The sequence below is a fragment of the Portunus trituberculatus genome, chromosome 12 (assembly GCF_017591435.1).
Source record: "Portunus trituberculatus isolate SZX2019 chromosome 12, ASM1759143v1, whole genome shotgun sequence".
NCBI classification, from domain to species: domain Eukaryota; kingdom Metazoa; phylum Arthropoda; class Malacostraca; order Decapoda; family Portunidae; genus Portunus; species Portunus trituberculatus.
The window spans coordinates 7,742,339-7,754,838 of record NC_059266.1 but is presented as its reverse complement, the minus strand read 5'-3'; the positions used below and the strand labels follow the sequence as shown (position 1 = coordinate 7,754,838).

General features: G+C 39.5%; 2 protein-coding genes across 2 annotated transcripts in view; one reads left to right on the top strand and one right to left on the bottom strand.

Annotated features, from left to right (window-relative positions):
- The window catches only part of LOC123502687 (leucine-rich repeats and immunoglobulin-like domains protein 1), a 34,869-nt gene extending 33,766 nt beyond the window's left edge, over positions 1 to 1,103 (bottom strand). Inside the window, 1 exon segment of the mRNA XM_045251869.1 lies at positions 698 to 1,103. Coding sequence (XP_045107804.1) covers positions 698 to 876 — 179 coding nt within the window. The 5' untranslated portion in view covers positions 877 to 1,103.
- A 544-nt stretch (positions 1,104 to 1,647) lies between these two features.
- Positions 1,648 to 12,144, top strand: LOC123502625 (calponin homology domain-containing protein DDB_G0272472-like). The gene is given in 11 exon segments (XM_045251789.1): positions 1,648 to 1,910; positions 3,179 to 3,336; positions 3,566 to 3,637; positions 4,954 to 5,078; positions 5,607 to 6,168; positions 6,569 to 6,751; positions 7,438 to 7,593; positions 7,669 to 7,886; positions 9,017 to 9,096; positions 9,099 to 9,200; positions 10,935 to 12,144. Coding segments are annotated over 10 exon segments (1,839 nt in total). The 5' UTR covers positions 1,648 to 1,910; positions 3,179 to 3,210; the 3' UTR covers positions 11,150 to 12,144.
- The last annotated feature ends 356 nt before the right edge of the window (positions 12,145 to 12,500 follow it).

Sequence of the window (12,500 nt, the reverse complement as noted above, 5' to 3'; positions counted from 1 at the left end):
TACAATAAATAAATAAAACATGATAAAGAGAGAATAAAACAATAAATACAGAGAGAGAGAGAGAGAGAGAGAGAGAGAGAGAGAGAGAGAGAGAGAGAGAGAGAGAGAGAGAGAGAGAATATCAGGTTAAGGAATGACACAATAGTTCAAATCTCTCTCTCTCTCTCTCTTTCTGTTTTGTCATAAGATCCAAACAGCCTCTCTCTCGTCCAAACACTCCTCGTAACACACACACACACACACACACACACACACACACACACACACACACACACACACATGACTAAGAAGTAAATGATCTGAAAAAAAGTAAATAAACAAATGGAATAACAATGAAATAATAAAATATCACCAAAATTGAAGGTAACCCACAAATAAATACATAATTCTCGCCACTGAGACACAAATGAGCAGAAATAAATGAAAAAATAGACAAAAAAACGCCCAAATGTGACAGAAAACCGCGGAATGGCACAAGAAACTCAAATAAAACTAATAAACATCAAATTATACAGCAAAATCCACTATGAAAAACAATAAATAACATAAATAAATAAAAAGATAACAATAAACTACGAACTAAACCACAGATTAATGAGAAAATATACTAAAATAATGAAATCGAGAAACCCGCCCAATTTCCAGCCCAACCCAGCGCAGCAGACCCCATTGGGACACGAACCACTTGAAAACTCACAATTCTTCCACCCATTCCGGGAGATCCTGAGGGACTTCCTTGATGCCCGTGCTGGAGCAGTCGACGATGGCCCCTAGGCAGCTGCAGACGGAGGGGCAGCCGGCGGAACACAGGTGGAGGGCCGCAAAGAGGAAAATAATAGGGGCCTTCACCCATGGCTGCCCTTCAAGCCTCGCCATTTCTCAAGGACAACAATGCAATCTGCCCCTTTATCACGTCATATTCCTTGGTGCCAGGTGACTCCAGCACTCCCACACGGCCCCGCTCGTGGCTCGCGGCGTGCACTTGTCGTTCACTCTCGTTAAATTCGCCTACTCGAAATATTTGTCATATGTAACGTAATTGTCCGGGAGGTGCGGGCGACACGTCCTCCCCTTCTCGTTGCCATTCACACACTGAAGTCAAGTGAGTACTGAGTAGTGAGCACTGGGAATGTAAGGAGGGAGATGTGTGCGCTACTTTAGTGGAGGGTGGTGGTGCTGCCATCTATTAGTCACTAGTATGTTGGAAGATGAGTTTTAAGGGGTTACTTATATATATTGTTTCTACTTTTCTTTTTCGTTTTTGTTTTTCTTTTCTTTTCCTTTTCTCAATCTTCCTCTCCTATTTATCTCCACGGTTATTTTTTTCACTCTTCTTCTTTTCCTTACTTTCACTTTTTTTTTTATCTTCTTCTCCTTTCCTCCACTTATTTTTAATCCTCCTCTTCTCCTCTTTGCCTCCACTTTTTTTCTTTTTAGCCCTTTACTTTTTGCCTCGATTTTTTTTTTTTAATCCCCCCACCTCTCTCTCTCTCTCTCTCTCTCTCCATGGAAACCCTCTGTATAAACAACAAGCTGAACACAACATTAATACTTTTAACACACTTAGAGAACTTGAATAAAAAAAAAAAAAAATGAACATCAAACTTAATACATAGTTCATACTGGCAGCTCTCCCGCCAAAACGCCCCGCCCCGCCCCGCCCCCCTCTCACTCTCTCACACACACACACACACTATGGAAACCCCCAACAAGATAACATGAGTAACTACCACTGGCACGCTTATAAGAGGATATAAGACAAGACACGGCACGAAAGAGGGACCAAGAGGAAAACAAGAGGAAAAACTGCTAAAGAGAGAGAAAGAGACAAGAGGAGGAAGATTGAGAGCTATATACGAGGGAAAAGCGAGGAAAAATATGCCCATTTCTCCTCTCTAATAAATATACAGGTAAGAAATATGTCAGTTTCATGTAGAGTCTTCGTAAAATGGATAGAAATGAGTTAAATAAGGCGTAATTAATGAAGTTTTAGCTCTGTGTGGGGTTAAAAATTGTATTCCTACCCACCCTAAACTTATCTTACTTGTTATCCTTATCTGTGCATGCCAGTGAGTGTCAGGCTGCCCCCAAACACTGCTCCTGCCTGTAATTAGCGGTACAGGTGGGTAATTAGAGGTGACATGCAGGTAAAGTGGTGTAATGAGGTGGTGTGGTAATGTGACGCAATTTGTGTGAGTTATGGCGCCGATGTGAAGTTTTAGATTCTTGGGTGAAGTTTGTTGGGTTTTTCTTGTTATGTACCCTAATGTAGTATAAGGTACCCTAATGTAGTGTTATGTACCCTGATGTAACGTATTGCTTCTGTTTCTTTTCTTTTTTGTTGTGTTATGTACCCTAATGCAGTGTAATGTAGTCTAATGTAATGCAATGTACCCTAACCTAACCTAACCTAACCTAAATGTACCCTACCTTACCTAACCTTACCTAACCTAACCTAACCTTACCATACCTTACTTAACCTAACCTAACCTCTCCTCTCCTTACCTAACCTTACCTTACCTAACCTAACTTAACCTAACCTTGCTAATTTCTGAGTGTTAAGCTTGATGTTTGTATACTATTATTATTATTATTATTATTATTATATGTGTGTGTTCTTTCCATTAGGTTAGGTTAGGTTAGGTTAGAAAAATGCTTGTCTTGAAAGTCTCACAATCCGTTTTCTTCACTCACATTATTTATTAGGTTAAGTTACATTACAGTACGTGGATTTAGATGAAAAAAAAAAAATCGCCATTACTATTTTTGAAGGTTACCATAAAATACATCGCTTCAAAATTTCACCATCCATTTTCTTCACCATCATTATTTTTCTTAGGTTAGGTTAGGTTAGAATACATGGATTAGAAAAAAACAAAATCACCATTATTATTTCTTCAAGGTCATTACAAACTATATCCATTCGAAGTCTCATAGTCCGTTTTCTTCACCATCGTTATTTTTTTTAGGTTAGGTTAGGTGAATACAGAAAAAATTCACCATTATCGTTATATTTCCTTGTCACCACAAAACACATCATTCAAAGTCTCACCATTGTTTTTCTGCACCATTTTTATTTTCACCATTCATTTTCTTCACCATCGTCATTTATTTTTTAGGATAGAATATGTGAATAAAAGAAAAAGGAGAAAAAAAGGTGCCATTAACATATTTCCAGGTCACCACACACCAAGACACGTTGCGAAGGCGATGAGTGTGAGTTTGATGCGCGTTGTGGCTCCAGGTGGTGATGGCGGTGGTGAGGGCACTCTGCTTGGTGACCTTGGTGCCCAGGTGACCCTCCCCCTGGTGCTCGGCAGGGGGTCATTACTCAAGGTGTGTGTGTGTGTGTGTTGAAAGGTACAATGAGAAAAATTTGTTGCGTATACTACCATTAGATAAACACACACACACACACACACACACACACACCCCCCTATACTACCACCATTAACCCCTGTACATCCCATCTTCATCCATGCCCCCTCCCAGCCCCTCCTATTCCCACTCTCCCAATCCATTCCTCCCTGCTCACACCCCACCCTCTCCCTCTCTCCCTCGGCAGTGTGGGGACAAGAGAGTGTCACGCCGGCATGCCTACCTGGACTGGGATGACTCTGGGCTGCTGCTCACTGCGGTATGTGTTTGTCTTAAGTTAAGTTAGGTTAGGTTAGGTTAAAAAAAAAATTGGTTAAGTTAGGTGGGAAAAAAAATAGTAAGGTTAGGTTAGGTTAGGTTAGCTTAGGATAAATATTAGGTTAGGTTAACTTGAGATTAATTAGTTAGGTTAGGAATAGGTTAGGTTTGGTTAGCTTGAGAAATTAGTTAGGTTAGGTTAGGTTAGGACAAATTAGTTAGGTTTGGGTTAGGTTAGGTTAGGTTAGCTTGAGATAAATTAGTTAGGTTAGGTTTGGGATAGGTTAGGGTAAATTGAATGGGTTACGTTAAGATACATTAAGATACATGAAGGTAAGTTAGGTTTAAGATAAGTTAGATTAGGTCTTAGCAGGGCCGGCCCGTGGCAGAGGCACTATAGGCAAATGCTAATGGTGCCATCCATGTAGGGGGCGGCACTAAAGGGGGAAGAAAAAAAATGTAACTTCCACTATTCTTAAAACTAGTTGGTATTATGTCTTTTGATGGGGCAATTGCTCTCGTGAAATAAAAGAATGTCCAAGATAGAGCTACTCAATTTCTTGTGAGTATGTACACCAGCAGTGGAATTTACTGTGATGCAAGAGGGGCACCACCTAAAATCTTGCCTGGGGTGCCAAATTGGTTAGGTTCAGGCCTGGCTCATAGGTTACATTAGGCTGAGTACCATGATGAGTCTCCTTGTTCATTCACTTAACACTGCATTGAGTATTTCTGACTTAAAGTTTAGGATAGGCTAGGTTAGGTTAAGTTAAGATGGATTAGCTTAAGATCAAGATATATTAAGTTAGGTTAGGTCTTCAATAAGTTAAATTAAGTTAGGTTAGGTTTAGATCAGGTGTGGGCAAACTATGACCCGTGGCCCAGCGAAGGAATTCATGTGGTCCGACAAATGTTAGCAAGTTTGTAAGGAAAAATACCTTTGAAAACCCGAACAACTTCAAAAACTTCCATTGAAACCACCAAAACACTCTTGAAAACCCTAACAATTTCACTAGAATTATGAAAATGCCCTTGAAAACCCCAACAACTTGAAAAACTTCCACTAGAACCATGTAAAACACCCTTGAAGTCCCTAACAACTTCCACTAGAACCATGTAAAACACCCTTGAAAACCCCCAGCAAAATCAAAACTTCCATTGCACTCAATTAAACTTCCATTAAAACCATAAAAACACTGGAAAACCCTAACTTCTTTAAAAACATGAAAAATACCCTTGAAAACCCTTAGTAACTTCAAGAACTTCCACTAGAACCATGAAAGCACCCTTGAAAACCCCCATCACTCTATCCAACAGGTGCACCAAGCCCCGACATTTGCCATGGTGGGTGGTGGAGCGGTGGAGGAGGTGACGGTGGGCAGCTCTGTGGTTCTCTCTCACGGCGACCAGTTTGGCTTCCTCCGCGACAAGTTTTGGTACATGTGAGTGGACTTAAATTTTTTTTACCCTCTTTTTATTTATTTGTTATTTTTTTCTGTATTTAAAAAAAAAATATTATTTTTCTTTCAGTATATATTTTTTTCTTTTTTTTCCTATTTATTTATTTATTTTTTTTTTTTTTTCAATTTTTCCTGTGTATTTTTTTTTTTCTTGATTTTTCTTTTCAGTTTCTTTCCTGCTTATTTTTTCCCATTTTATTTTTTCCCCAGTTTAATTTTTCTTTCTTTATTTTTTCTTTTTCAAATTTTTTCCTGTTCAATTTTTTTTCTTTTCCTTTTTTTCTTTCAATTTTTCCCCTGTTAAATGGTTTTCTTTTTCTTTCTTTTTTCCTTTTTTTTCCCATTTTATTTTATTTAAGTTATTAGAATCAGCTGAGTCTGTCAAATTTATATATAATCCATACCAAAACTTCACTGCATTCATGAAAACACACTAAAACTTCACTGCATTCATGAAAACATCCTTAAAAACAATTATTTCTTCTAGACTCATAATGTTTGCCTCTTTAGGATAAAACTTCCAAGCTCGGTGGTCAGCAAAGAGGAAACACTGGCTGGGAAACAAGAGGAAGAGCAGAAGGAAGATAAAGATAAGAAGATGGAAGAGATAAATCAAGAAAAGAGAGAAGTAGAAGATAGGATGGAGGTGAAGAGAAATAATGATGAAAGAAGAGGAGAGAAGGAAAATAAGATGGAGGAGGAGAGAAGAGAGAAGGAAAATGAGGAGAAAAGGAGGAAAGAAGAGGAAGAAGATAAGGTTGACAGCAGAGAAACATTAGAAGAGGAGAGAAATAAAGAGGAAACAAGAAGAGGAGAGGAAGAAAGTGGGGTGAAAGGGAGGAAAGAAGAGGAGGAAGACAAAGTGGAGAGAAAGTGGAATGGTAACACACTGCAGAACACCACCACTGCCACCACCACCACCACCGCCACCACCACATTAGAGGAGAGAAGATTAAATGGTGAAGGAGAAACAGGAGGAGGAAATAATTTGTCTCCTCCTCCATCTCCTCCTCCTTCCTCCACCTCTTCCACTTCCTCCAAACCTTCTTCTCCCAAATCAGTGAAAGAGGAGGTAAGGAGAGTAGTTAGGGTGCTCTCTCTCTCTCTCTCTCTCTCTCTCTCTCTCTCTCTCTCTCTCTCTCTCTCTCTCTCTCTCTCTCTCTCTCTCTCTCTCTCTCTCTCTCTCTCTCTCTGATTAATACAATGCTTAAAGTAAATATATAACAAAAAATGATGAACAGTGTAAATTATAAAAGAAAAAACATACTGAATAAATAAATGAACTTAACACCTTAATGAACTTTTGGTATTGGAGTAGAAAGATCATCTCATTTTTTTTACTTTATTTATCTATTTATTTATTGTGTTATTTTTATTAGTATCTTTTTATCATTATTATTTGTTTTATTTTATTTATTTATTTATTTATTATTTTTTTTTATTTATTTATTTAGCTATTTATTTTTTTCCAGTCCAGCAACAAGAGAGGCAGAAACCTTCCTAGTTGGCTGCAGCATAACACAGCCACCCCTGCCCCCAACACCACCACTGCACCCCCCACAGCCACCACCAAGGGTAGGAAGAGACGTCCCAGGGCAAACGCCACCACCCCCACCCCAGTTGCCACCACCACCACTGTCGCCGCCCCTGCACAGGTGAATAATGCGAACCCCTGTGGTGACGCTAGTGTTTTGTACAGTTAACCCCTTCAGTAGCATGACGTGTTTTCATATTCATTCTGGTGACTATTTGGTGATATTTTACAGCTTCAGAAACTTATGTGGGGATTAAAATAGTGATGACTCTAGCCATTAATCTTCACACCTCCATTGACCTTTCCTAATGTCAATAAAATGGTCTAATTGTACACAAATCTCAAGGTAGAAATGTGTTCCATTACTGAATGGGTTAAAATAGTGAAGACTGTGGCCATTAATTTTCTGACCTCCATGGACCCTTCCTAATGTCAGTGAAACGGTCAAATCTTACATAAGTCTCAGGTAAAAATGTGTCCCAGTACTGAAGTGGTTAAAATAGTGAAGACTGTGGCCATTAATCTTTTGATCTCCATAGACCCTTGCTAACGTCAATAAAATGGTCTAATTGTGCACAAATCTCAAGGTAGAAATGCGGACTGGTACTGAAGGGGTTAAGGTTAGAAATTTATGAAAAGAAGTGTTTGTATTCTTGATAATATATCAAGAGGAATCATAAAAAGTACTCTTGGGAATACTATAGCAAAGTGTGTCCTTAGAGAGACCTTTCATCACAGCTGTGGGACCTTGAAAGATGATAGATAGGGAAGGCTGGCAGTGTAATGTTTCCCTGCACTGTTCCCCAGGCAGACGAGGAGCTGTTCCGCCTCAACATAGCGGCCAAGAGGCAGCGGAAGGGAACTGCACAGCGCGGCGGAGACTTAAAGGCACTGAAGTCACCACAGCGGCCACAGAAGCAGACCTCACCAGGGAAAGGAAGAGGAGGAGGAGGAGGAGGAGGAGGAGGAGGAGGAGGAGGAGGAGGAGGCATACACCACCAAATGAGTGATGATAGTAATGATGAGGATACTACCACCACCACCACCACCATCACCACCACCACCACCACTACACCCCAATCCACACCTAAGAAGGAAGAAAAGGAAGAGTTAGCAGCTGGAGGAGGGGGTGGTGGAGGTGATGATGGTTCTAATCCCCCCCAAGGTGTCCCATCCTCAGCAGCCTCCCCAGCAGCCCCCACCGCCGGCAGGAAACGCCCCAGACCATCGTGTCAGTATGGGGCTAACTGCTACAGGTACGGCAGGGCAGGTGTGGCTCCAGGTATCTCAGACTCTACTTGAATCATAGACCTCTGGAAACCAACCACCAGAATCATAAACACATTTGGAAAGTACTCTAAATTCCTTGAGAATCTATTAAACTATCACTGAACTCGTAAAAACATCTGAAAACTACAATAATTTCCACTAAAAGTCAATTAAACTATTGCTGAATTCATGAAAAACTTTGAAAACTACAATAATTTCCTCTAGAATCTATTAAACTATCTCTGGACTCGTGAAAACTTTTGAAAACTACAATATTTTCCACTAAAAGTATATTAAACTATCGCTCAACTTGTAAAAACCTTTGAAAACTACAATAATTTTCCTAGAATCTATTTAACTATCTCTGAACTCATAAAAACCTTTGAAAACTACAATAATTTCCACTAAAAGTCTATTAACCTATCGCAGAATTAACGAACCTAACCTAACTTCACCTCACCTCACCTCACCTCACCTTTGAAAACTACAATAATTTCCACTAAAAGTCTATTAAACTATTGCTGAACTTGTAAAAACCTTTGAAAAACTACAACAATTTGCACAGTCTATCAAACTATCACTGATCTCACAAAAATCCATAAAAATTATAATTATTTCCTCTACAATCTCTTGAACTCTCACTGAACTCCTTTAAAGATGAAAATAACAATATCTTTTGTTAGAACTTATTAATTTTATCATTACAATTATGAAAAACCTTTAAGAATCACCACAACTTCATCTAAAACATCAAGAACTTTCACAACCATCAAAAAACACACTTAAAAATTCCAATAGTAACTTAAAAAAACACCAAAAATACACCAAAACCACAAAAACATTAACAATCACCCAAAAACACACTAAAACTCCAATAACAATCACCCCAAAACACACACTTCTAAAACCATCGAAAAACCTCAATAACTTAAAAAACCATCCAAAACACACACCAAAATCCCAATAACAACTAAAACACACATAAAAACACCAATAACTTCCACAAGAACACAAGAACCCACCACACCATTATTAGAACTCAAAAGCATCCTTGAAAAAAAATCCCAATAACTTCACATTTACTCACTTACCCCTGTGTTTCTCTCCCACTTGATAGGAAAAACCCAGCACACAGGCAGCAGGAGGCCCACCCAGGGGACTTAGACTACCACTCTGATGATGGTGATGATGGTGATGATAGTGTGAGTATGGTGTTGACTGCTACAGGAAGAACTCACAGCATCGTAAGGACTTCAGGCATGGTAGAATCCCACAGCCACAGCGGAGAGCCAAGAGGAAAGGTGTGTGTGTGTGTGTGTGTTTACCTAGTTTTATTTTACAGGGTTCGAGTGAGGCTCATAGTGACTTGTCTCCATATCTACTTTTATCCATCTTTTCCTTAAATTTATGCGCATTTTCTGCTGCTATAATCTCTTCACTCAGTCTGTTCCAGATGTCCACCGTCCTATGTGGAAAACTGAACGTCTTAATGTTCCTCAGACACTGACTTTTTATGATCTTTTTGGAATGCCTTCCTCTTGTTTGTCTGTCTCCATCCTCCGTCAGTGATACCAGCTCTTGTCTATATATCTTCTCCATATGGTTAGATTAGGTTGGTGTGTGTGTGTGTGTGTGTGTGTGTGTGTGTGTGTGTGTGTGTGTGTGTGTGTGTGTGTATTTACCTAGTTTTGCCTAGTTGTTGTTCTACAGGGCCTGGGCTTTACGCTCGTGTGGGCCCGTCTCCATATCTACACTTATCCAATTTTTCTTTAAAACTGTGCACACTCTTTGCTGACACCACTTCCTCACTCAAACTGTTCCAAGTCTCAACACATCTTTGCAGGAAACTATATTTTTTAACATCTCTCAGACATCTTCCCTTCCTCAGTTTTTTACTATGCGATCTTGTGCTTCTAATGTCATATTCTTCTCTCAAGATCAGTTTCTCATTATCCACTTGGTCCATTCCGTTGATCAATTTATAAACTTGTATCAGATCCCCTTTCTCCCTTCTCTGTTCCAGGGTTGGTAGATCCATAGCCTTTAGTCTCTCCTCATATGTCATCCCTTCAAATTCTGGAACCATTCTTGTGTGTGTGTTTCACTGTTTGATTTGCTGCAGTCTCTGACGAGACAGCCAGACGTTACCCTACGGAACGAGCTCAGAGCTCATTATTTCCGATCTTCAGATAGGCCTGAGACCAGGCACATACCACACACCGGGACAACAAGGTCACAACTCCTCGATTTATATCCCTTACCTACTCACTGCTAGGTGAACAGCATCTACACGTGAAAGGAGACACACCCAAATATCTCCACCCGGCCGGGGAATCGAACCCCGGTCCTCTGGCTTGTGAAATCTGCGCTCTAACCACTGAGCTACCGGTGTGTGTGTGTGTGTGTGTGTGTGTGTGTGTGTGTGTGTGTGTGTGTGTGTGTGTGTGTGTGTGTGTGTGTATTTGCCTACTTGGATTTATTTAGTTGTTAATGAAAATGCAATGATTGATACATATCCACAGCACGGCAGAAGGAGAAAGGAGTGACGATGACTATGATTATAACAAAAATATAAAGGTATGCACTTTCTCCACAGCCTGACAGCAGAAAGGAAAGCAGGCAGGGGGAAGGAGAAAGGAGCTACAAAAAATAAAAGTGTATTAATTTATCCACAGCCTGAGACCAGAAAGGAAAGCAAGCAGGCGTGGGAGAAAGTGACAAAAAAAAAATAAAAGTGTATTAATTTATCCACAGCCCAATAGCAGAAAGGAAAGCAAGCAGATGGATGAGAAAGGAAACAACAATATCTATGACTGACAAAATAAAAATAAAAAAAGATATATTTCTCCCCCAGCACAGCAGAAGTAGGAAAAAGGAACAATAGTGACAACAATTATGACAAAAAATTAAAAGGACATACATTTCCTCCCAGCCCGACAGCAGAGAGGGAGAAACAAGCAGGGGGAGGAGAAAGAAGAGAGAAATGATAATAACTACAACTATAACAAAAATTACAAACATGCATTTCTCCCCAGCCCGGCAGCAGAAGGGGAAGCAGGCAGGGGAAGGCGATGGAGACGATGATGACTATGATTATGATGACCCTTTCCTCGACGACGGCAGCTCAGATGACTACGCCCCCACTGATGAATCCTCCGACTCCGCCCCTGAGCCCAGCCAGGACATGGATGAGGAGGACACCAGGAGGATGATGAAGGAGGCTAAGAAGTTTGTCAAGAAGAGGAGGTAGAAAGGAGATAGGAAGGAAGAAGAGGAGGAGGTAGAAAGGAGAAGAGGAGGAGGAAGATTTGAAAGGTTAGGAAGGTTTTTTTTTTTCAAGAAGAGGAAGAGTAGGAAGAGGAAAATGAGTAGAATAAAGAGGAGGATGAAGGAAGAAGAGTAGTAATAGGTAAAAAGAAGAGGAGGAGGAAGATTTGAAAGATTAGGAAGTGTTTTTTTTTCAAGAAGAGGAAGTGGAGGAGAAATGAAGAGTAGGAAGAGGAAAATCAGTAGAATAAAGAGGAGGTAGTCAGGAAGTGAAGAAGAGGAGGAAGATTTGAAAGGTTTGGAAGTTTTTGTCAAGAAGAGAAAGTGAAGAGAAGGAAAAAGATGAAGAGTAGGAAGAAGAAAATAAGTAGAATAAAGAGGAGAAGATTAGGAAACGGCAAAGATGAGGAGGAAAAAGAAAGATAAGGGAGAGGAAGTTTAGTAAGAAGAGGAAGATGAATAAAGAGGAGGCAGTCAGGACGGAGGCAAAATATGAAGGAGGAGAGAGAAAGAAGAGGATAAAGAAGATTTGAAGAAACCAGTTAAGTATCTAGAAAAGGAAATAAAGAGGAAGAATAAGGAAAACAAGACAAAAAAGAGGAAGAAGACAAAAAAAGAGGGAAGAGGAGGAAAGAGGAAGAATAAGAAAAAGACAAAAAGAGGGAAGAGGAACAGGAAAGAGGAAGAATAAAAAAAAAAGGAGGAGGAGGAAGAAGCAGATTAAGTTTGTAAATGGAAAAAGAGGAAGAGAAAGAAGGGGAGTAAGAGGATTAAGACTACAAGGAAATATAATAAAGGTGATAGGAATTAGAGAGAGAGAGTGTGTGTGTGTGTGTGTGTCCGGTGACTATCTTTTCACAATTTAGAGTGTAATGTTCATTGTTATTGCAGTAAAACTCTAATTAATTCATATGTTTTGCTCTATATAGTATTGGATTCTGTGTAGTAATAGATACATAATATATATTTTCACCACTATTACTGCATTATTATTATTATTATTATTATTATGGGAAGAATTCTGCCTGTGATATATAAAACTTAGCTCATAAATAAATAAAGAAAAAGGATAACGTAGAGAGAGAGAGAGAGAGAGAGAGACTTTAGAATTTAAGAAAAAAAAAGGATTTTGTGTAACTTTCGGGAAAAAAAAATCTTTACCTCTTCCCTTTTTTTAATTTCCTCCTCCTCCTCCTTTCTTTTAAGCGGAATTTCATTTTATATAATTTTCTTTTGAGTTCATTCCAGTCACGGTAAACTAAAGAATTCGAAAAGTTTGTAATATTCTCTCTCTCTCTCTCTCTCTCTCTCTCTCTCTCTCTCTCTCTCTCTCT